This window comes from Natator depressus, chromosome 12 (genome assembly GCF_965152275.1).
Source record: "Natator depressus isolate rNatDep1 chromosome 12, rNatDep2.hap1, whole genome shotgun sequence".
NCBI lineage: Eukaryota > Metazoa > Chordata > Testudines > Cheloniidae > Natator > Natator depressus.
In genome coordinates this window covers 40995115-41017466 of record NC_134245.1, presented here as the reverse complement: position 1 = coordinate 41017466, position 22352 = coordinate 40995115, and the positions used below count along the sequence as shown (strand labels likewise).

At 44.7% G+C, this 22352-nt stretch overlaps 1 protein-coding gene and 1 long non-coding RNA gene across 5 annotated transcripts in view; one reads left to right on the top strand and one right to left on the bottom strand.

The window, feature by feature from the left end:
* NFAT5 (nuclear factor of activated T cells 5) overlaps positions 1-6827 on the bottom strand; it is a 136865-nt gene extending 130038 nt beyond the window's left edge. The window contains exon 1 of one of the 2 annotated variants that reach the window (XM_074968987.1): positions 6730-6827. In XM_074968987.1, the coding sequence (XP_074825088.1) occupies positions 6730-6802 (73 nt within the window). In that variant the 5' untranslated portion in view covers positions 6803-6827. The remainder of the gene's footprint in view (positions 1-6729) is intronic. The other variant, XM_074968989.1, reaches the window with a different exon arrangement.
* A 636-nt stretch (positions 6828-7463) lies between these two features.
* Positions 7464-21722, top strand: LOC141996920 (uncharacterized). 3 transcript variants are annotated; one of them, XR_012641650.1, is made up of 5 exons: positions 7464-7588; positions 10518-10623; positions 18186-18299; positions 19004-19070; positions 21056-21722. It is a non-coding gene; the product is annotated as an uncharacterized LOC141996920 (long non-coding RNA). The 3 variants fall into 3 exon arrangements; XR_012641649.1 differs by having other exon boundaries at positions 19004-19159; XR_012641651.1 differs by having other exon boundaries at positions 18165-18299; positions 19004-19159.
* The last annotated feature ends 630 nt before the right edge of the window (positions 21723-22352 follow it).

Here is a 22352-nt window from a genome sequence, read left to right as displayed (position 1 = left end):
CCTCTATGTTCCTAAGAAAAACTAAAAATATAAATCAGAGTATTAATTTTTATTATTTCTATTCCTATATAATTAGGAGATGCTCAGATACTATAGTGATGAGGATCAAACAAATTGATAATTGCAATATCCTCCCCAACTTTTCTCTTCTCAACACAAATTTTAATATCCGAAGTTGTAAGTAAACATAAAATGGGTGCTCTAGTTCTCTTTGACTATGTAGTCACTGTATTACTGGGATTTAACTCATTTTAGCATGGATCAGCATTCATGTCATGCTCTCCATCAGTACCCAGCCCGGGCCGGGGAAACTAATGATCCAACCAGTGGACCAAATTTGGTGAGGACTCCTAGTCATGTGCCACCTGAGGCACGTTGCGCATATGCTAAGAAGTTAAAGCACTGAAATACCTGGAGTATGAAAAGGCTCTACATAAAGTGCTAAAATGCTTACTAGAAATTTTTATTTGATAGATAGATACAGACCTGTATCAACAATTCTCTAACAAACATCAAAATGATTATGAAGTCACCGAAGCTTTAAATAAGGAAAGAAAACATGTCATGTGCACCTATACAATACTCCCAGTACAAAGAGCTACTACTTTACTTCTTAAAGGCAGCACAAATACATCCTACAAAATGCATTTTTACAGTTGTACTGGATTTGTAACTTTTAGAATAACTCAACTACATAAGGAAATTAATAAAAGAGAGACAAAATACAAAGTCCTACTGTTGCTTGCACCAGTGGAAAACCTGACTTCATGGCATTGTACAAGCATAGGTAAGCAATATATGGCACATAATTTTGGAAAGTGGTTTAATATTTCTGCAAATTGTTGAAATGAAAGGATTAACTAAATTAGTGGCTACTAATCAGTTTGGATTTAGGGCCTATCACTCGACAAACTGTTTCACTACGATGAAGTGAGCTGTAGCTCACGAAAGCTTACACTGAAATAAATTGGTTAGTCTCTAAGGTGCCACAAGTACTCCATTTGTTCATGGTACTTAGTGGCCTTTCAAATGGCTAAAATGAATAGTTTATCATTTACGTAATTTTCTTAGTACTGAAAACAGCATTTGAATCTACCAACCACAGGACAACTAACCTCTAGGTTTTCAAGAGTATGTGCGCCAGTGATTTGTCTCTTAGATTGCTAATTTACCTTTGTATGACAAAATTCTTGTTGTTTTATCTTGAGGATGGTGTTTTGCAAAGTCTGGAGTTAGACCCATTATTATTTTCTTTAGATATATTATCAGCGCATGGTTTTAATGAACATGTATATTTTTGTTTCTTTTGCCATGAGTTGTGGTTTGGGTTTTTTTGTTTTTGAGGCTATTTGGCATCATTTTTTGCAATGGTTTCCAGACATTAGACCTTCAAGGTTTTTTTTGCTTGGTTCTAACAACCACATACTCAAGATAATATGGAAATGGGCACCATAGACATGCTTTTAAGAACACCTCTGGCATTTGTTTCTTTTATCTTTTCAAGCTTCCAGTGCATGACTGGAATTGCCAACCTAAGAATTCAGTGATGATACTATCTTTACAGAAAGGATATTCTCTTCCAAAAGCTGAATAAAATCTATTTATAAAAATGTATGTAAATGAGATAACTCAAACTGAGACAGATATAGTAGGAACTATTAATCAGTACAAAGATTGACATGTGTTACAGCATCTTGAACAGAAGTCATTTTCGTTGTTCATTTGGGCTTCCAATAATCCATATCAAGCTTTTGAAATTATTAAGAGACAGTCTGTGAAACAGTTTTCTCCATCATTTCAATTATGCACTTAGTGTTTTTACATCAGAAGCGTCAAACCAACCATTTGACTTTGATAAAGTCATGTAAAATGTAACTCAGGCAGACAAACTCATTGTTCCAACAGCAATACCACCATATAGATATTTCTATATTGTTGCCCATTTTGAATGTTTAAAAAAAAGTGTACTTATATCCTACTGCTTGAATTCTGATTATTTTTCCTATGGTTTGGAAATAAACTTAATTACATGGAAACTAATGTGGTCAAATATTTATGATTCATATGGTCCTTTTACTTCCAAACATTGTACAAATATTAATAGTCAATATTCTATGAGATGGGTATTATACTACACTGTAATTGTCTCAGAGTGCAGCGATACTGTATAGTTTTAAATAGACTCATAAATTAACACAAATTTATACAATCTGATTGGTAGAGGGGCTCTGATCTGCATGATGACTACACTTCTCAACAACAGTATAGCAATTATATAAAATCCCATCCTTTCAATACTCCCTAGCCTACACCCACAAATGTAGATGCCTCAACTTTTGGCCATTCCCACTGTGGCCAGAGTTTTTTCCTAACTCTCTCGATTTTTAGTTTATGCACTGAATCACAAGAGGTTAGACAGAAGAAAAATACAAGGAATATAATAATGGTGGATGTTCTGATTATCCACAGAAACATTAGTACTTTTCTGTACCCACCTAATGGCCTCAAGGATAACATGGGGCAATTATGTCCTCAGATTAATTATTCACTGTGTAGAAGTATTTTCTTTTATAGTTTTTAATGAGTTGCCTTTCAATTTAAGTGAATGTCCCTTTGTTCTTATCGTATGATAAAGCATAAAAATGAAATCCTCATATTTCTTTATATTATTGTTTTATATCAGGGTTGATTGAGTTAGATCAAAGTGATTTAAATCACCAATTTTAATCATGATTTAGATCAGGAAGCAGAAAATCTATTACTTAAATAATCAATTTTATCACAATTTGCATTTGCACAACAGTTATTTTTCTGAAAGACAGGTTAATTCTCACTGGATGGTAACCATTAAAACACGCTGATTTGCAATTAAATATAGTCTTTGCACTAAATTTAGTGCTTCTTTTTTCTAACAAGGAGGACACACAACAGCTATTCATATTTAAGCAGCATAGCTTAACTTTTTACTAAACGATTAATTTTTTGAGATTTTTGTCAAGTTGGATATGGACAGAAATTCAAATTCAATTAAAAACTACCTTAAGTGTGCTAGATCCATAAGAAAAAAGTCTGCCGAAACATATTTTTAGATACAAAACAACTGATTTATTAAACAGAAGGAGATATTATTTGTAGTTAGCAAATTGGACTGATTGTTTCTGGTCACCACGGCCTTCAAGACTTGAAACATAGTGAATCTCATCCTCTCATACAAAGCATTTATTCAGCGATTGTAAGAGGAAGGAGCTTTCCTAATTTTTCAACTAGCAATTAGTTTCTTAACTCTGAATTAACTAGTTATTGACCTGAACAAGTTGAATAAACTGAAATTAAGATAACATTCTCTACATCTGTGTTCAAGATACTTAGTGATTTCCATCACTTCAGTGGTCTGACTTTCTTTAAAACTTTGCAACAAACCTGTACTGCTTTAAATCAAATACAAAAAGATATTAGAATATAATAAATGTACACATTAATATAGGTTGTCAATTTCAAATATTTGTTTAAATAAACCTATATTAAATTTAAAGTTTGATTTGTATTTAAATCAATTTTTCATCTACTCTGTTTTATAAACCTATAACACACCCAATCTTATTCATCTCCTCTACATTAAACACTTTACGCATACTTCTAGTCATCATTTCATCCATCTCAAGTTCTGCTCTCTTTTCAGAAATGATTACCAGAACTAACGGTGAAGGCATATCAATTACATTATGGAAGCCCACCAGTCTATATATTGTATTTCAGTTGAAAACAGTTTGGCACTTCAAGCAAATTCAACCACTTTCTTACATATAAAGAATACAATATATCCACTCGAAAATTATGGCACTTGAAGAACAAAACAAATATTCTGAGGATTTGTATTTAAAAAAAAAAAAAAAAGGCCCATTTATAGGTTAAAGTTAAATTTAAGTGCGTTCTTTAAGAAACTTGGCAGCCTGTATCAGACCATTTTGTCCTAAATTATCTTAATGAAGTAACAGAAACTTTGCAGCAGAGCATGGCAGCAAGGTTCCCCAAACAAATCAGCAGGACCCAGTTCAGAGAAGTTTATCAAAATGAGTGCTAATAATTTATTCTACATAATAAAAAAACAAGCTAAAGAACGACAACAATGGATACTTTTCCATTACATCAGTCCATTTACTCATTCAAAGTACTCTATAAGTCTTGTAACTGGCCCAGTTTCCCCCATGTGACCCTTCCTCACCTGCCCTGCAACTTACTCTGCCTCTGGACCTAGGAGTTTTATAGAATGCTTCTTTACCCAGAACCCTTTGCACAGCAGAAGGGAAGTCCCTCTCTGGGTGACTGACAGTTTGACTAGACTATCAGCTCTTTTCCCTCACTCCTGGTTCTATATAGTCTTTATCGCAATATATTCTTCAAACTTTCAGTATGCAGTAGAACCTCAGAGTTACAAACAACCTCCATTCCTGAAGTGTTTGTAAACCTGAACAAACATTATGGTTGTTCTTTCAAAATTTACAATTGAACATTGACATAATACAGCTTTCAAACTTTACTATACTTAAGAAAAATGCTGCTTTTAAATGAAATAAGCACAGAAACAGTTTCCTTATCCTGTCAAATCTTTTTTTAAACTTTCCTTTTTTCTTTTTTTAGTAGTTTACATTTAACACGGTACTGTTCTATACAGTATTTGCCTTTTATTTTTGCCGGGTTGGGGGTGGTCCTGCTGCCTGATTGTGTACTTCCGGTTGCAAATGAGGTGTGTGATTAACCGGTCAGTTCATAACTCTGGTGTTTGTAACTGAGGTCCTACTGTAGTTAAAATCCACTAAGATCTAGCTCAGCAATTCTCAACTGGCTGGGTGCCCTGCTGAGGTGAGTCGGGGGGTGGAGATGGCACTCCCTCCCTGGACCCCACCATGCGGAGGTGGCTCAAACCCCACTGGCACCTGCCCCCATCCTAGAAGTCAAACTACACCTATGCCCAAGGCCTCTGCCCCAAGCGACACCCCGCACCAGACCCTGGAGTTTTTATAGCATGTCGAGGGGTGCCTCACAGAGAAAATGGCTGAGAACCCCAGACAGGGCAACGTAGCCTGTGAACTCTTTCAAAACGCCTGCCACCTGCTATTATTCTCACTAGGATTGAGGCAAACTGGAATACATAGTTAAGACATCCAAACAACAGAACACCACCCTGTAGTGACACGGGGGGGAGGGGGGGATTAAAAAAAAGTCTAAAAATCATTTTAATCTAATCTGGTACTACAAACACTATTACGTACTAGTCACAATTCTACGGTTACTGCATGGCACCATGACGAGTTAAAGCTGTTTGAGTACCTTAACTGTGTATTTCCATACCTTAACATGTTTGAATTTCTTTTAAGTTTGATCTTAGGCCTGCATTTCCTGGGTTTATAACTTTTCTTTTGGGGATAACAAGATCATTGTGATGTTTCTGGCCTTTAAAAAAACTGGGTACTGGTTAAGGTACCTTAACTCCAGTTTAATAGGTTTTTTTTTGTTTTGTTTTTTTTTAAACTTGGACATAATATATAGCAGCAAGATATGCTCAGTATTTTCTATCCCCTTATTATACATACAAAAGTTGTATTTTGTATATCTCTGCTGCACAATGATCAGATATTTTATTAAGCTGCCCACAGCAACACCCAAATCTTTAATTTAAAAGTGATTTAGCAATCAATTATGTGTACATGTAGCTCAAATTATTCCCTCCACTGCACGTTTCCTTATTACCATATGTTTGCCAACATGGACTTTCACGTGACATCAGGCTGCTCATTCACCTAGCACAGCTCTGACGTTCCATACATTCTTTTATCATCTTGGCTATCCTTAAAGACTGTAGCATCTGAAAACTTTGCCACCTCCCTGTTCACTCCCTTTTCCAAATCCCCAGTTAAAAGAGTAAATACTAGTCCCAGCTCAAACCACTGGGCACCATAAACTTTCTTGCCATGTTGAAAATTAACCACATATCTCAACTCTTTTTGTTTTTTGACTCTTAGCCAGTTTCTACTTTGTGACAGAATTCCACCTCTTTCCCTGAAACGACTCAGTTTATTCAAGAACATTTTTTTCATTGATTTAGTCAACAGCTTTATGAGAATCCAGCGCAGCTGTGTTTCCATTCCCCCGGTCTCCGTTGTTTTTGTAGTCACAACCGAGACGTTCTACCCAGGCCAGCATGTAGCCAACATGTCAGCTTCGGCGCTGTTTACACACTCAGTCTGCGTGCCTTCCAGACACACTCCGAAATGGCAGCGGGAAGCCAGCGGTAGCAGCCGAGCGGCGGCCCGGCCAAGGGAGAGCGGCACACGGCGCAGCCCAGCCCCTCTGCCCACGGGTCTGATCGCAGAGCGGATATCGCGGCGGGCCGCCTGCCGCGTCCCGTGCGCACCAACCTGTTGGGACACATTCTTGAGGATACCGTGTCCGCGCCAGGAATGCAGCCCGAGGAGCCCCGCTGCCATCTCCGCGCCGAGCGGGGGGCTGGGGCTTCCCTGGGATGCCTGCCGGGGCCCGCTCCCCCCGGCGGGCTGCTAGCATCCTCCCCGCTCCGCGCCTGGCAGGTCTCCCTGGCAGGGGCCCGGCCGCCAAGCGAGGGCGCCGCGGGGCGAGCACCGGAGCCAGCTCTCGGCAGCCTCGCCGCGGCAAGCGGCGGCGGGTCCCGCGGGGCCGAGCGCGCCCGCAGCCCCGCCCCGGCCCCGCACTCACCCTTGGAGTAGAGAGACTTGGGGGACTCGAGGTCGAGGTCGGCGCTGAGCAGAGAGATGAAGTCCGAGGGCATCGCAGCTTCGCGGCCCGGCAGGGGCTGGGGGGCCGCCGGGAGGAGGGGCGCTGCTGCCTCCGCCGCCCCGGCGTGGGGAGGGGAGACACCGGGAGCCGAGGGGGCGCGCCGCGCTCACTGCGGGCCGGGCTAGGCCAGGGGCTTCACGCGCTGTCAGGATCGGGCTCCGCCGCCGCTGACAGGAATCCGGCCGCTGCCAACGGAACGATCCAGACCGCCCCCTCCGTTACTGCTCTGCGCATGCGCCAACCGAAAGGGCTCCGGAGGGGTGGCGCACATCGAGAACTACTGAGCGGGCGACTTGCGCACGCGCTCCGGAGGGGAGACGAGGGAGGGGGCATAAGGATGAGAACAGCCGCAGGTCAGATATTGTGCGCATGCGTAGACTGACCCAGTCAGGCTTTGCCCATTTTGACTCGCTCGTTGGGTCATTCTGCGCATGTGCCTGCCTGCCCACAGGCCCCTTGGTGAGGGGTCGCGTGCTCAAATCACAAGCGGCCCGCGAGTGAGATTCTACGCCTGCGCAGTTTCTGGGCGCGGTGGGAGGGAGTACTACCAGCGAGGGAGTAGCCGGGTCCGTGTGACTGACGGAGGGAGGAAGAGAGAAGAGCCTCAGCTGAGGAAAGAGCGACGCTTCTAGAAAACCTGAGGGGGCAGGCCCGACCCACGCCACGGGAGGGGGGAACCGGCCAGACCAAGGGGGCTCCTGAATGGGCAGGGGCCGCGCCGCGCTCGGGGCCGTCCAACGTGCGGAGGGGACAGATGGAGAATCCAGTTAGCCCCTAGGTAGGGGGGATCTTACCTTGTGCCTCACGCAGACATGAGAGGATGTGGTGACTCTAGAGTTGCCAACTTTCTCATCGCACAAAACCGAACACCCCCGCCCCCCAGGTCCTGCCGCCCCCGCTCACTACATTCCCCTCCCTCACTTTCACTGGGCACGGGGGCGGAGGGGAGGGCTCTGAGGTGGGGCCAGAGATGGGGAGTTCAGGGTGTGGGAGGGGGCTCTGGGATGGGGCAGGAGGTTGGGGTATGGGCTTACCTCTGGCAGCTCCTGTCAGCCACACAGCGGGGGGGCTAAGGCAGGCTTCCTGCCTGTCCTGGCACCGTGGGCTGCACTGTGCCGTGCCCCAGAAGCGGCCAGCAGCACGTCCGGCTCCTAGGCAGAGGCCTGCAGGTGGCTCTGGGCGCTGCTCTCCCCCACAGACACCGCCCTGCCAGCTCCCATTGGCCAGAGTACAGAGCCGGTGCTCGGGTAGCATGCGGAGCCCCATGGTGCCTCCCCGCCTAGGAGTCAGACCTGCTGGTCACTTCCAGGGCGCAGCACAGCGTCAGAACAGGTAGAGACTAGCCTGCCTTAGCTGGGCAACACCACTGACTGGACTTTTAACGGCCCAGTCGGCGGTGCTGACCAGAGCTGCCAGGGTCCCTTTTCCACCGGGTGTTCTGGTCAAAAAACGGACACCTGGTCACCCTAGGTGAATCTCCTGGAACTTTGTAATCACTGTAGCTTGACAAGCATGAAGCAGCTCCTCTCTGACCCTGTGCAGCTCTGGGGCAGGTGTAGTGAATGCTAGTCAAATGGTCTCTGGTGAAGTAAGGCCCCTTTTTGTTACACATTTGGCCACAATGACTAAACCATCCCTGATTGGGGAATGAAAGAGGTAAAAGCAGAACAAGAGGGGAATGCTAGCTGCTACTAGGCAAAGGTGAGAAAGAGCTGGAGGACCCGCATAGGTTAGGCTGCAGGGATCTGTGTTCCTCTTCCTGTGCTATAGCTTTTCACCCTCAGGTACAGACCATAAGAGCTAAATTTTCTCCCCCCAGCAACAGTTTGAAGAAAATCACTCAAAGCTGATTGAAGAAGTTGGAGGAAAACTATTCCACAGCTGTAAAAAAATGCCACATTTGCTGGAGTTTGAAGTTTATGTCTCTACTTCAAACCTGATTTCCTGTGATACGTTAAAACTTGTCATGGACTGGTTTCCCTTAAAATAGGGAAGGATTGATAAGGTTTAGGTTAGAATGAAGAAGTTACTAATATTCAACTTAATCTTTTTGTGCTCATCAAGTCAGAATAGTACCTATTATTCTGTCCATCAACTCTCTGTGAATGGCATCCCTTGTACCACAGTCTACCAGAGCATTGTGTATCAGCCCATGTGCTGCTAGTTTTTTTCTCTAAACAGGATGTTCCAGGCCTCGATTTCTTGAACTGCTGAATCTGGTCCTAATGACAGTCAGCCTCAGGACTCCTACTAAACAGCTGCTCTGTGAGGGTAGATGCTACAAAAGGCCCCAAAATTACTATTTGTTTTTAAAACTAACAATTTTGAGTTTTCATTCTTTACAAAGATATCATGCTTGGTCCTGCTCCATACAACTAGTTGGTATCTTATATCCCAAATAAATTATATGTACATAAGGTGTGGGTAAGAGAGCCCTTTCCTTGAAAGGTGAAAAAATGCAAGCGAATGGGTGACCTATCAAAGAAAAACGCAACACTGAAAAAAGAGGGGGTCGGAGACAGCCAATAGTTCTTGCTATTTAGCCTTTTCTAAAATAAGTGTTTTCTGAGGCTTGTCTGCCTGCTGTATAAAGGGGAGCCAGAGTATTCAACTCCTTCACAGAGGACATAACCTAGATGGCATCACAAAGCTGATGAGACGTTTCTCACAACCATAATGTTGATATTATCCCTATCAATCAATTCAGGAAAGGGAAAAAGAGAAGAGGTAGCACCGAGTGGGGGGGGGGGGAGCGTTGTGCACGCTTGGCAAAGAAAACCCCACTTCATGTTTGAGGATCTCAAAGTGCTTTACAAAGACAAATTTACTCTCTAAATAATATCAGAATAAGGAAACTTCAGCACAGAGTTTAAATGACCTGCCTGGGGTTTCACAAATTTGAGCTTAACAAGCAGCTAAGAGGATAAATACTTTTAGAAAAGATATGAGAATTGGGGTGGGGGAACGACACTGCAATTGGCATCTGTGGAAGAGCACTAAGATAAGCAAAGAGTGAGTGAAAAATTCTTGGATCAAGGCGCAAGAGAGACCACAAGATAGCATAAGCAACTGCCCAGAAGTCTGGAATGACAAGTATAATTAAAACTAAGATTCCCAAGTTTTCTCTAGTGAAAAACTTCATTATGCCAAGAGCATGGTATCTTGGCAGATGCAAACTCCTCCTGGGTAAATATTCTACTAAGAGGGAGAAAAACTACTGAGAAAGTAAATAACGGAAGTGTTGAAACTAGTGACCAAAGTATACTTGAAATAAACACACTGAAGACTGAGTTCACAGAAGATATGGATTTCAAGAAAGCAAATATTGGGGAATTAAGAAACTTAGTGAATAATAGGTGATGTAAAGTATTAAAATTCACCAATGTGAAAGAAGGCTGAGGAATCTCAAACTTCTTAATTAAGATTACAATTCCTCTGATGAAGAAGAAATATGAGACAACAAGTGTGGATGCACAAGACTCTGGTCCAAAGAAATGAGAACCTGCACTGGGAATGGAAAAGGGAACAAAAGAAGACTATACCATACAAAATTTCAAGGTAAAAGAAGAAAACAAAAAAATACCACTGAACTTCTTCATATTAAGAAGATATGTCTACACCAGGGGTCGGCAACCTTTGAGAAGTGGTGTGCCAAGTCTTCATTAATTTAAGGTTTCGCATGCCAGTAATAAATTTTACATTTACAGGGGCCCCCCGACGGAACCCCAGACTGGCAGCGGACTGAGCGGAGCCAGTGGCCAGGACCCCGGCTAGCAGGGGGCTGGGCAGCTGGAACCACAGACCAGCAGCGAGGTAAGCGGGGCTGGCGGCTGGTATCCCAGGCCTTTGGCACGCATGCTGCAGGTTGCCAACCCATGGTCTACAGTAAGGGCAGCATATTGAATACAGACACTACATGCCCAGCTAGCACAGGTATAAATAGCCGTGAAGACAATGAGGCATTGCTTAGGTGAGTCAAGTACAGAAATGTCAGAACTCTAGGATGTATACCCCACACGGCTTGCCACATGCCAAAGCAGTGCCTCCCATTTCTATGCTGCTATTTTTGCAATGTAGTTTTCTGCTGCTTCCTGGCTTCTGGAGCTTTTTCCTGCCACAGTGAAAGGCTCTGGCTGGGGGAGAGCAGTGGGAGTTCCTGGAGCCTTCCCTGCTGCCAGAACCTTTCACTGCCATGTGTGGCCACACACCACCATGTGGACACAGACTGCCTATCACTGCTCCATGTAACTACATATACCCTGTACACTGCTGCAAGTGTGAACAAGGCTGAAGAGAATAAATGAAAAATAAAAATATTTTAAAAGGCATTTTAATGAGCACGTCTAAAATGGTTGAGCTCCTGAACTACTTCTCAAAATTCTATCTTTAAACAATGACTAGTATAGAAAAATAAACAACAGACTTCATGAATATAGTGTAACCCCCTTTCCTCTCTGTTACTTGGGAGCAGGCAACACTCACCTGGGTGCCTGATGCTGTTGACAGTAAAGGAGATCCGGAGTATCCCAGTGATGATGTTGGATAGGTGGGAAACCTCTATCCACCCCTCTGCTGCAGTCCTTTTACTTGTAAAGGAAATTAAAATTGGTGGTGCCTCCACTTAGCTGGACCCTGTACACACTCAATGGTGTGCCTTGGGAGCCTCAAGGAATAAATCTAAACTAATCCGTGCAATGGGTCTTACTCAAAAACACCAGTTCTAAACAATATACACTTAGATTGGAGTTAACACATCTTTACTTAACAATTTAAGAAAACATGATAGACTGAGATTAAATGTCACCACTAATTTAAATCAGCAGGGGGCAGTTCAATAAATCAATTAACAAATACAGTGTACTGTAGTAAATGAAACTTATTCTAACTTGCGTTTACACTGCCACCATTTACCCCACCTCTGAGTGAACTCTCCTCTGGATTTCAGAGGTCTAAATGCTTGCGTAGGTGCGCTTGAGGATCTTGAAGCTGGGGACAATACTCTTGGTCCAGTGAATCAGTCCAGCCAAGGCAACAAGAGGCAGGGCAATTCTAATTTGGAATCATTCCAAACTGCACAACCCCTCTGAAGATGGGAATTGTTTTAACCAGATGTCAGGAACCCTGGGTTTGGTTACATAACAAGACCATTCCATCTCTTCTCAGACCCAGACAACCCCTTACAGTCTCTTCACTGTCCCCCTTCCTGGCAAGTACTTTCCCAAACAAGGGTGGTGGCTACTCACATTGCCTTCACTGGAGGCCCTCCTCAGTCAGTTCTGGGCACAGCAAGTCTCTGCCCTGGCTCCAGTGAAGCCACCAACAGCCTCTGAGGCTCCCTGCTTGGTCAAAGCCCCTGCAGGCTCTCAGCTGAGCTCCATCGAGCAATCTCAGCTCCTCTCCCAAAATGGAGCCCACTGCATGCTCTACCTGGCTGCATTCCCAGTAGAAGAGGAAGTTAGTTTCTATTTCTCTCTCTCTTGTTCTCCTTCCTTCAAGGCATCATGGGAATTGTAGTCTCCAAGGCTGGATTGCAACACTCAGGATCTTCCCAACTGGAACACTCCCAATTAAATTCAGAGGCCTCTATAGTAAAGGGTGCCTACATTAGCTGTCAATAAAAGCATGTAAGGAAAGACATGGGAAAACTGACTATTCATCGAACTGTACAAATAAACAGGCCCAGAATCTCGGGGATCTAAGAAGATTAACTAATGAATTTATTGAGCCACTGACAATTAGTTTTATCAAATCTTGGAGGAGGAAGAAAATAGACAAATGCAGTAACAATCTTAAAGAGGGCAATATAGAAGCAGTCCTTATACTTATCATCCATTAAAGCTGATTTCTAGGACTCAGGAAAAAAAACTGAACAAAAATAAAAATCTGCCAAACTAATATTATAGTGTTAGGCACCTTAGAAATGTATGTAATAATCTGTAAACACCTTGGTGACACAGAAATCAGGAAAAATATACAATCAAAACCATGCAAAACAAACCTGAGTGCTTTCTGTAATCAAAGTAACAAAATGAATGGACATAGAAGAAATAGTCTATGTTCTCTATCTAGATTTTAGAAAAGAATTTAACAGAGTACCTCTCAAAATTGTACTTGAAAGTGTAATTCAACATGTCTTGGGTGTAAGTACCATCCCACAAACCGAAATACATTTGAAAATAGTCCATAAACAAATAAGAATAAATGGCAATGTATCACACTGGGGGAAGTGTCCAGAGAGGTGCTTCAAAGTACCTTTAAGACCTGGTTGCCTTTAACTTTCTTTGACGGATTAATGAACTTGAAGTGGTAAATTTATTAGTCAGTTGGGAATAACAACTGCAAACAACAAGGAAGAAGTAATATCAAGGGACCGAGAAAGATTAGAAAATGGGCAAGAAATAGTGCTGGGATTCAGTCTACAAAAGTAGAGCCCAATGCCGTCAGAGAGAACTCATTCACAACACAAATCCACCAGGGAAGGAGATGTTTCAGAAGCCCTAAGATGAGACCAGACCAGTGGTTAGCAGATTAAATATGAACTTGCAATGGGCTGTTGTAGCAAAAATGTTGTTTTTTCTCTGCATGTACAGTTATATCTTGGAACAGGGAGATGAGAATACCTTGGCTCTCAGGGGCTCTGAAATACTGCATTTAGTTCTGATCGCCTTTAGTGCTAGAAAGATTAAACAGTCTGAAAAGAATTCTGAGGAAAAAAATGTAGGGGCTGGAGACACTAATTTGTGCGAAGATTAAAAGAATGAAATAAGCATAGCTTGGGTAACCAGTTACTAAGGCTGTGTCTACACTGTGAACTAGGGGTGTGATTCCCAGCTCATGTGCACATACTTGCACTAGCTCTCATCAAGCAAGCACACTAGAAATAGTATAGCGACAGTAGCACAGCCAATGTTGGACCACTTTGGACCACGTGACCTTGCTGTGCTTAATTTAGCCCCTCTGTAAAATGAATTGAATTGAATTACTTACATAGTTCATAAGGGTGTCAAGAAGTTTAATGACAGGTTTCAGAGTAACAGCCGTGTTAGTCTGTATTCGTAAAAAGAAAAAAGAAAAGGAGTACTTGTGGCACCTTAGAGACTAACCAGTTTATTTGAGCATGAGCTTTCGTGAGCTACAGCTCACTTCATCGGATGCATAGCATATTGTGGAAACTGCAGAAGACATTATATACACACAGAGACCATGAAACAAAACTTCCTCCCACCCCACTCGCCTGCTGGTAACAGCTTCTCTAAAGTGACCATCAAGTAGGGCCATTTCCAGCACAAATCCAGGTTTTCTCACCCTTCCCCCCCCCCCACACACACATACAAACTCACTCTCCTGCTGGTAATAGCCCATCCCTCTTTGAAACCTCTTTATAATGCGCATGATAATCAAGGTGGGTCATTTCCAGCACTAATCCAGGTTTTCTCACCCCCCCCCCACACACCCCCCTCCAAAAACCACACACACAAACTCACTCTCCTGCTGGCAATAGCTCATCTTACAATGTGCACAGCAATAATCCAAGTTTAACCAGAACGTCTTGGGGGGGGTTTGTAGGAAAAAAACAAGGGGAGATAGGCTACCTTGCATAATGACTTAGCCACTCCCAGTCTCTATTCAAGCCCAAATTAATAGTATCCAATTTGCAAATGAATTCCAATTCAGCAGTTTCTCGCTGGAGTCTGGATTTGAAGTTTTTTTGCTTTAAGATAGCGACCCTCATGTCTGTGATTGCGTGACCAGAGAGATTGAAGTGTTCTCCGACTGGTTTATGAATGTTATAATTCTTAACATCTGATTTGTGTCCATTTATTCTTTTACGTAGAGACTGTCCAGTTTGACCAATGTACATGGCAGAGGGGCATTGCTGGCACATGATGGCATATATCACATTGGTGGATGTGCAGGTGAACGAGCCTCTGATAGTGTGGCTGATGTTGTTAGGCCCTGTGATGGTGTCTCCTGAATAGATATGTGGGCACAGTTGGCAACGGGCTTTGTTGCAAGGATAGGTTCCTGGGTTAGTGGTTCTGTTGTGTGGTATGTGGTTGTTGGTGAGTATTCGCTTCAGGTTGGGGGGCTGTCTGTAGGCAAGGACTGGCCTTTCTCCCAAGATTTGTGAGAGTGTTGGGTCATCCTTCAGGATAGGTTGTAGATCCTTAATAATGCGTTGGAGGGGTTTTAGTTGGGGGCTGAAGGTGACGGCTAGTGGCGTTCTGTTATTTTCTTTGTTAGGCCTGTCCTGTAGTAGGTGACTTCTGGGAACTCTTCTGGCTCTATCAATCTGTTTTTTCACTTCCGCAGGTGGGTATTGTAGTTGTAAGAATGCTTGATAGAGATCTTGTAGGTGTTTGTCTCTGTCTGAGGGGTTGGAGCAAATGCGGTTGTATCGCAGAGCTTGGCTGTAGACGATGGATCGTGTGGTGTGGTCAGGGTGAAAGCTGGAGGCATGTAGGTAGGAATAGCGGTCAGTAGGTTTCCGGTATAGGGTGGTGTTGATGTGACCATCGTTTATTAGCACTGTAGTGTCCAGGAAGTGGATCTCTTGTGTGGACTGGACCAGGCTGAGGTTGATGGTGGGATGGAAATTGTTGAAATCATGGTGGAATTCCTCAAGGGCTTCTTTTCCATGGGTCCAGATGATGAAGATGTCATCAATATAGCGCAAGTAAAGTAGGGGCATTAGGGGACGAGAGCTGAGGAAGCGTTGTTCTAAATCAGCCATAAAAATGTTGGCATACTGTGGGGCCATGCGGGTACCCATAGCAGTGCCGCTGATCTGAAGGTATACATTGTCCCCAAATGTAAAATAGTTATGGGTAAGGACAAAGTCACAAAGTTCAGCCACCAGGTTTGCCGTGACATTATCGGGGATAGTGTTCTTGATGGCTTGTAGTCCATCTTTGTGTGGAATGTTGGTGTAGAGGGCTTCTACATCCATAGTGGCCAGGATGGTGTTATCAGGAAGATCATCAATGGATTGTAGTTTCCTCAGGAAGTCAGTGGTGTCTCAAAGGTAGCTGGGAGTGCTGGTAGCATAGGGCCTGAGGAGTGAGTCTACATAGCCGGACAATCCTGCTGTCAGGGTGCCAATGCCTGAGATGATGGGGCGCCCAGGATTTCCAGGTTTATGGATCTTGGGTAGTAGATAGAATATCCCAGGTCGGGGTTCCAGGGGTGTGTCTGTGCGGATTTGATCTTGTGCTTTTTCAGGAAGTTTCTTGAGCAAATGCTGTAGATGCTTTTGGTAACTCTCAGTGGGATCAGAGGGTAATGGCTTGTAGAAAGTGGTGTTGGAGAGCTGCCGAGCAGCCTCTTGTTCATATTCCGACCTATTCATGATGACAACAGCACCTCCTTTGTCAGCCTTTTTGATTATGATGTCAGAGTTGTTTCTGAGGCTGTGGATGGCATTGTGTTCTGCACGGCTGAGGTTATGGGGCAAGTGATGCTGCTTTTCCACAATTTCAGCCCGTGCACGTCGGCGGAAGCACTCTATGTAGAAAATAACAGAACGCCACTAGCCGTCACCTTCAGCCCCCAACTAAAACCCCTCCAACGCATTATTAAGGATCTACAACCTATCCTGAAGGATGACCCAACACTCTCACAAATCTTGGGAGAAAGGCCAGTCCTTGCCTACAGACAGCCCCCCAACCTGAAGCGAATACTCACCAACAACCACATACCACACAACAGAACCACTAACCCAGGAACCTATCCTTGCAACAAAGCCCGTTGCCAACTGTGCCCACATATCTATTCAGGGGACACCATCACAGGGCCTAACAACATCAGCCACACTATCAGAGGCTCGTTCACCTGCACATCCACCAATGTGATATATGCCATCATGTGCCAGCAATGCCCCTCTGCCATGTACATTGGTCAAACTGGACAGTCTCTACGTAAAAGAATAAATGGACACAAATCAGATGTTAAGAATTATAACATTCATAAACCAGTCGGAGAACACTTCAATCTCTCTGGTCACGCAATCACAGACATGAGGGTCGCTATCTTAAAGCAAAAAAACTTCAAATCCAGACTCCAGCGAGAAACTGCTGAATTGGAATTCATTTGCAAATTGGATACTATTAATTTGGGCTTGAATAGAGACTGGGAGTGGCTAAGTCATTATGCAAGGTAGCCTATCTCCCCTTGTTTTTTTCCTACAAACCCCCCCCAAGACGTTCTGGTTAAACTTGGATTATTGCTGTGCACATTGTAAGATGAGCTATTGCCAGCAGGAGAGTGAGTTTGTGTGTGTGGTTTTTGGAGGGGGGTGTGTGGGGGGGGGTGAGAAAACCTGGATTAGTGCTGGAAATGACCCACCTTGATTATCATGCGCATTATAAAGAGAGGTTTCAAAGAGGGATGGGCTATTACCAGCAGGAGAGTGAGTTTGTATGTGTGTGGGGGGGGGGGGAAGGGTGAGAAAACCTGGATTTGTGCTGGAAATGGCCCTACTTGATGGTCACTTTAGATAAGCTGTTACCAGCAGGCGAGTGGGGTGGGAGGAAGTTTTGTTTCATGGTCTCTGTGTGTATATAATGTCTTCTGCAGTTTCCACGATATGCTATGCATCCGATGAAGTGAGCTGTAGCTCACGAAAGCTCATGCTCAAATAAACTGGTTAGTCTCTAAGGTGCCACAAGTACTCCTTTTCTTTTTTCTTTTTAAGAAGTTTAATGTTTCTAAACTGCTGAGATTCTCAGGTAAAAGGAGCTGTGAAAGTAGTATTAATGCAATTGTATTCCTTAATGATATCAGAAGATACTTTTGAAACTGCAATATTTAAAACTGTAGGGTTGTACTTAGTTAAAAGAAACACCTGTTAACTTCTACAGCACAATTTAGTTAATTTGGTTCTTCTCTTTATAAATACATATCTATTTTATAATTGGATCTTTCTACTATCTGGTGATATGTTAACCCATGTGTTGAATATTCCTCTCCTGATACACTTGCCTGTTTGGGGTAAGTGAGACATTTCTGAGGGGAATTTTGCAAATCATAAGATCAACAACTAGGCCTCTGGACCCTGCATAGAAGAAACAATGAACAAAACTATTCTGGCCTTTTGGGATGCCAGGCTTACTGGGAGCTACAGAACAACCTTGTTGCTTCATTCAAATCAGTGTATTTTCTAAGGTAGTCCTTTACACAGAATGAGCTCACACATACAGATACAAATTTTAAATCTCAGATATAAAATATACCTTCTGTATTAAGCAGATGTTAGAATTAAAGGATTCAGCAGACCCTAGATTGCTCCAAATTTCCTTTTTTTTATACTAAATTTTACGTTAGTACTTCATTTTTATTAGAATAATCCTTCTTAGTTTTCATTCACTCATGCCTAGGGGGAAGCTCTTCCAGTTCCTGGTAGTGAAAGAAGGAGGATACCAGCAACTGTTCCAGGAGAAACATGGAACTATGAGCTTGGGTCTTGGCCAGCAAATCAAGGAAGATCTACTGTAAGTACCTTTTCGCTTAGACTTTTTAAAATGTTAAGTCTGTGCCTGCTCTGGTACTGATCCAGAGTCTTAAATTTTAAGTTTAATGTGGCTACTGTGCAATCCACAAGGTCATGGAACTGCAAAGCATCTTCAGAGTGGGAGGACACAGAAGCTACACCCACAAACTCATAGGATGTTACATCTAGATCAAAATCTATATCCATTTATTCCTGTTAAAAATAGGAACTATCTCCTTACCCTCTTCTTCAGAAAGCATATCAGTTTCTACCATCTGAGCTACCAACAGATACGGAAGAAACAGATCTGAGAACTGTTGAGTAACCAGATCCTTAACGGATTAAACTTCACCTCTCCATCCATAAGGAGGGTGATCCAGTAACTGTGGTGGTGAAATCCAATAGGGACTTGAAGACCAGAGCTGCCAGTCTCTCCAGTAGCGGGGATCTGGAAATATACCATAGGAGGAGGAAAAATATAAGGAGGCACAACTCAGGACAAATCAGGTCTCTTGATTCTTCCTCCATCATCCTCTGTCCTCCATCTCAGATCCACTATGGATCTCACTGGAGACAGCATTGGAACCTTAGGGTGAAAAGAAATAAAGGATGAGAAAGATCTGTCCGTAGGGGTCTTAGGAGGAGGCAACATAAAAGGGTCAGGAAAAAAACTAACAATCTCCTCTGCTCTTCTCCTCTTTTCAGGTGACAATGAAGCAAATTGTGGAACTGAGGAAGACTGAGGAACAGATCTGAGGAACGTTTAGAGCAGGTCTACACTTAAAACTCTGCAGCTGAGCTAAGAGGCAGCTTCACCTCCCTGAGAGGCAGTAGCTATGTCATTGGGAGGTCGGAGGTTAGGTCAGTTTTACTGTCCCTCAGGATTGGGGATTTTTCACACCCCTGAGCGACGCAGTTATGCTTATCTAATTTCCGAATGTAGACCTGGCCTTAGGTGCAGGACAGTGGTCATCAGCCACGACTGTTAACATTCTCTTCGAATCTGAGGAAAGTCCGGATTTCAAAGTCAGAATCATAGAGGCTAGGTCAGACTCGGACAGATTCAGTAAGTCTGACGTACAGGATCTGGCATTGCTAATAGTCACTGTCTTCTCTTTCAACTGCTTCTTCAGAACCAATACAGTCAGAATCAGTATGGATTTAGGTACCTTAGCAGGCCATCAACCCTTTTCTATCAATGGTATCTTCAAAGCCCTGACAGTTTTAGCTAAAGGATCGGAAACTGGAACTGATAAAGAACCCAATGACTTGGAACTCAACCTTGCTAAAAAATGGGGGGAGGGATAGCTCAGTGGTTTGAGCATTGGCCTGCTAAACCCAAGGTTGTGGGTTCAATCCTTGAGGGGGCCATTTAGGGATCTGGGGCAAAAATTGGGGATTGGTCCTGCTTTGAGCAGGGGCTTGGACTAGATGACCTTCTGAGGTCCCTTCCAACCTTGATATTCTATGATTCTAAGCCATCAAAGCCAAATCAGGCCTATTAGTTTTCAGATCCAGTGATCTTAGAATCATAGAATATCAGGGTTGGAAGGGACCTCAGGAGGTCATCTAGTCCAACCCCCTGCTCAAAGCAGGACCAATCCCCAATCAAATCATCCCAGCCAGGGCTTTGTCAAGCCTGACCTTAAAAACTTCTAAGGAAGGAGATTCTACCACCTCCCTAGGTAACGCATTCCAGTGTTTCACCACCCTCCTAGTGAAAAAGTTTTTCCTAATATCCAACCTAAACCTCCCCCACTGCAACTTGCAACTTCCAGAACCGGTTGATTTAGCAGCCAGAGATTCCTTGAGCAGCAGCAATGTCTGTTCTGCCTCTCCTTAATCTGGGAGTGAAAGTCCGGCAAATAGAACACCCATACAAAAAGTGTCCTTCTACCAGGCACTTAAGGCACCTCATGCATTTATCTGACACCAGGATGACAGCTGGTAATGAAACATTTCTCTTAAAGCTCAACAACAGCTTCATCTGCAGTTCCACCATAACACATGGAATTGCCTTATGAAAGTTATATTAAACTATCTATATTCTACTGTACATAAATTACCTTATACAAAAACTATACTAAGAACAACAGCTATAACAAGGCACTATAATTGGAGAAACTCCGGATCTGAAGGACCAGAATAGTTCATTTCTGTCTGGCATAGCAGGTGAAAGGAACTAAGACGGTAGAGAGAGAAGCACCCCCTTAGTCTTGCCCTTGGAACATTCAAAAACACCAAGGGGAGAGTCAGATGGGGCTCACATGCGCTCCAACAGGCACTGCTTGGAGAAGGTTCTTCTGTTGGGCACCACAAGGTGGCAAAGTGCCCCACAAGTGGGAATATGCAGAGCCACTCAAAGAAGAAGCATGTGTCAGTACTATCTGGCCCATACTGGAACAACTAATATGTCTGGGTTCTGTCTTTTTCACCACAGGTGGGATTAAAGGAAACAATGAGAATATATAAGGTTCCTCTATGCTCTGCTCTCAACAAAAACACATGGGTGATAGTCTGTCCATCCCTGCTCTGAAGCAGAACAAGAGAAACTTTGCACTGCTGTTTGACAGGAAGAGGTCTATAGATAGACAGTGCCACTTCTTGCATAGACAGGTAGTCAGGAATACTGGCTAGCAGAGGGGATGCTGCTGCAAACATTTCTACTGGTCTGGGAAGCAGATACAATAACAAAGCTGTCTTACGAGAGAGAGAAAGGTGAGGAGGAGTCTTATGGCTGATCTGTTAAATCTCCAGACTCCCAAGGGGAAGAGGAAAAACCCTGCCATGCCAGGAAGGCTACATAGGAAGAGAGACTGAAGTGGGATACCTAAAGAGACTACAGCAACTGAATGAGAACAAGAGCCCTGGGATGTCCCTCTGTGCTATACAAGCTGTCCCAAGAAGCCTCTCAGTTTTCCCCAGGAAGTTCCAGAGCTGACCAGGACAACCCATGGAACTGAGATCTCAGCTAAGGCTCTTCGCCATCTAACGCTCTGGATCAGAAGAGGGTGCAGGCAAGGGCATGACTGTATGTTCCAGTAATGGAATACTGGCCACATATGAAGGAGAGGAAGTTGGGATCCTAGAGATCATCAACAGCAGACAGAGCAGGAGAAGCCCTTGACACCATGGTATGAGGGCAGACAGCTCATCCACACAGTCTGTGGACTAATTGGGATATTTTTCTTCTGGGAAGGAGCCATGGGTGGTGGGTGACCCACTGGCTTGGGGAGACTAGCCCCCCAGTCCCGTCCTTTCCGTCCGAGGCGGCCCCGCCCCTTCCGCACCCACTCGAGCCCAACCCAGAACCCCTTCCCCCACCAAGGCCACTGGCCACTGCCCCAAGCTAGCATCCCCAGCCCCAGAGAGACTGGAGGCCAGGCAGCACGGTCCCAGCCCTCTCCCTCACCCCAGAGCGCCAGGAGCCAGGAAGTGTGATCTCAGCCTCGCCACTGGCCAGCCCCGGAGCACCGGGAGGTCCGGCAGTGCGGCCCCAGATCCACAGTCCCAGAGCACCGGGAGGCCAGGCAGTGCAACCCCAGCCCCCCAGCGCGAGAGGCCAGGCAGCGCAGCCCCAGCCTCCCTAGCCCCAGAGCACCCAGTGGCCAGGCAGCGCAGCCCCAGCCTCTCCAGCCCCAGAGCTCTCAGTGGCCAGGCAGCACAGCTTGGGGCTAGGGAGGTTGGGGCTGCGCTGCCTGGCCACTGGGTGCTCTGGGGCTGGGGGGGCTGGGGCTGCGCTGCCTGGCCACTGGGTGCTCTGGGGCTGGGGGGGCTGGGGCTGCGCTCCTGGCCACTGGGTGCTCTGGGGCTGGTGGGGCTGGGGCCGCACTGCCTGGCCACTGGGTGCTCTGGGGCTGGTGGGGCTGGGGCCGCACTGCCTGGCCACTGGGTGCTCTGGGGCTGGGGGGGCTGGAGCACCCAGTGGCCGGGCAGTGCAGCCCCAGCCCCAGTTGGGACCACGATGGCACAGGGAAAAGATGGCCGCCCGCAGAGCGGGAAGCAGATGGAGGAGGACTGGGGGTGGAGCCACACCTGGCTGTTTTGGGAGGTT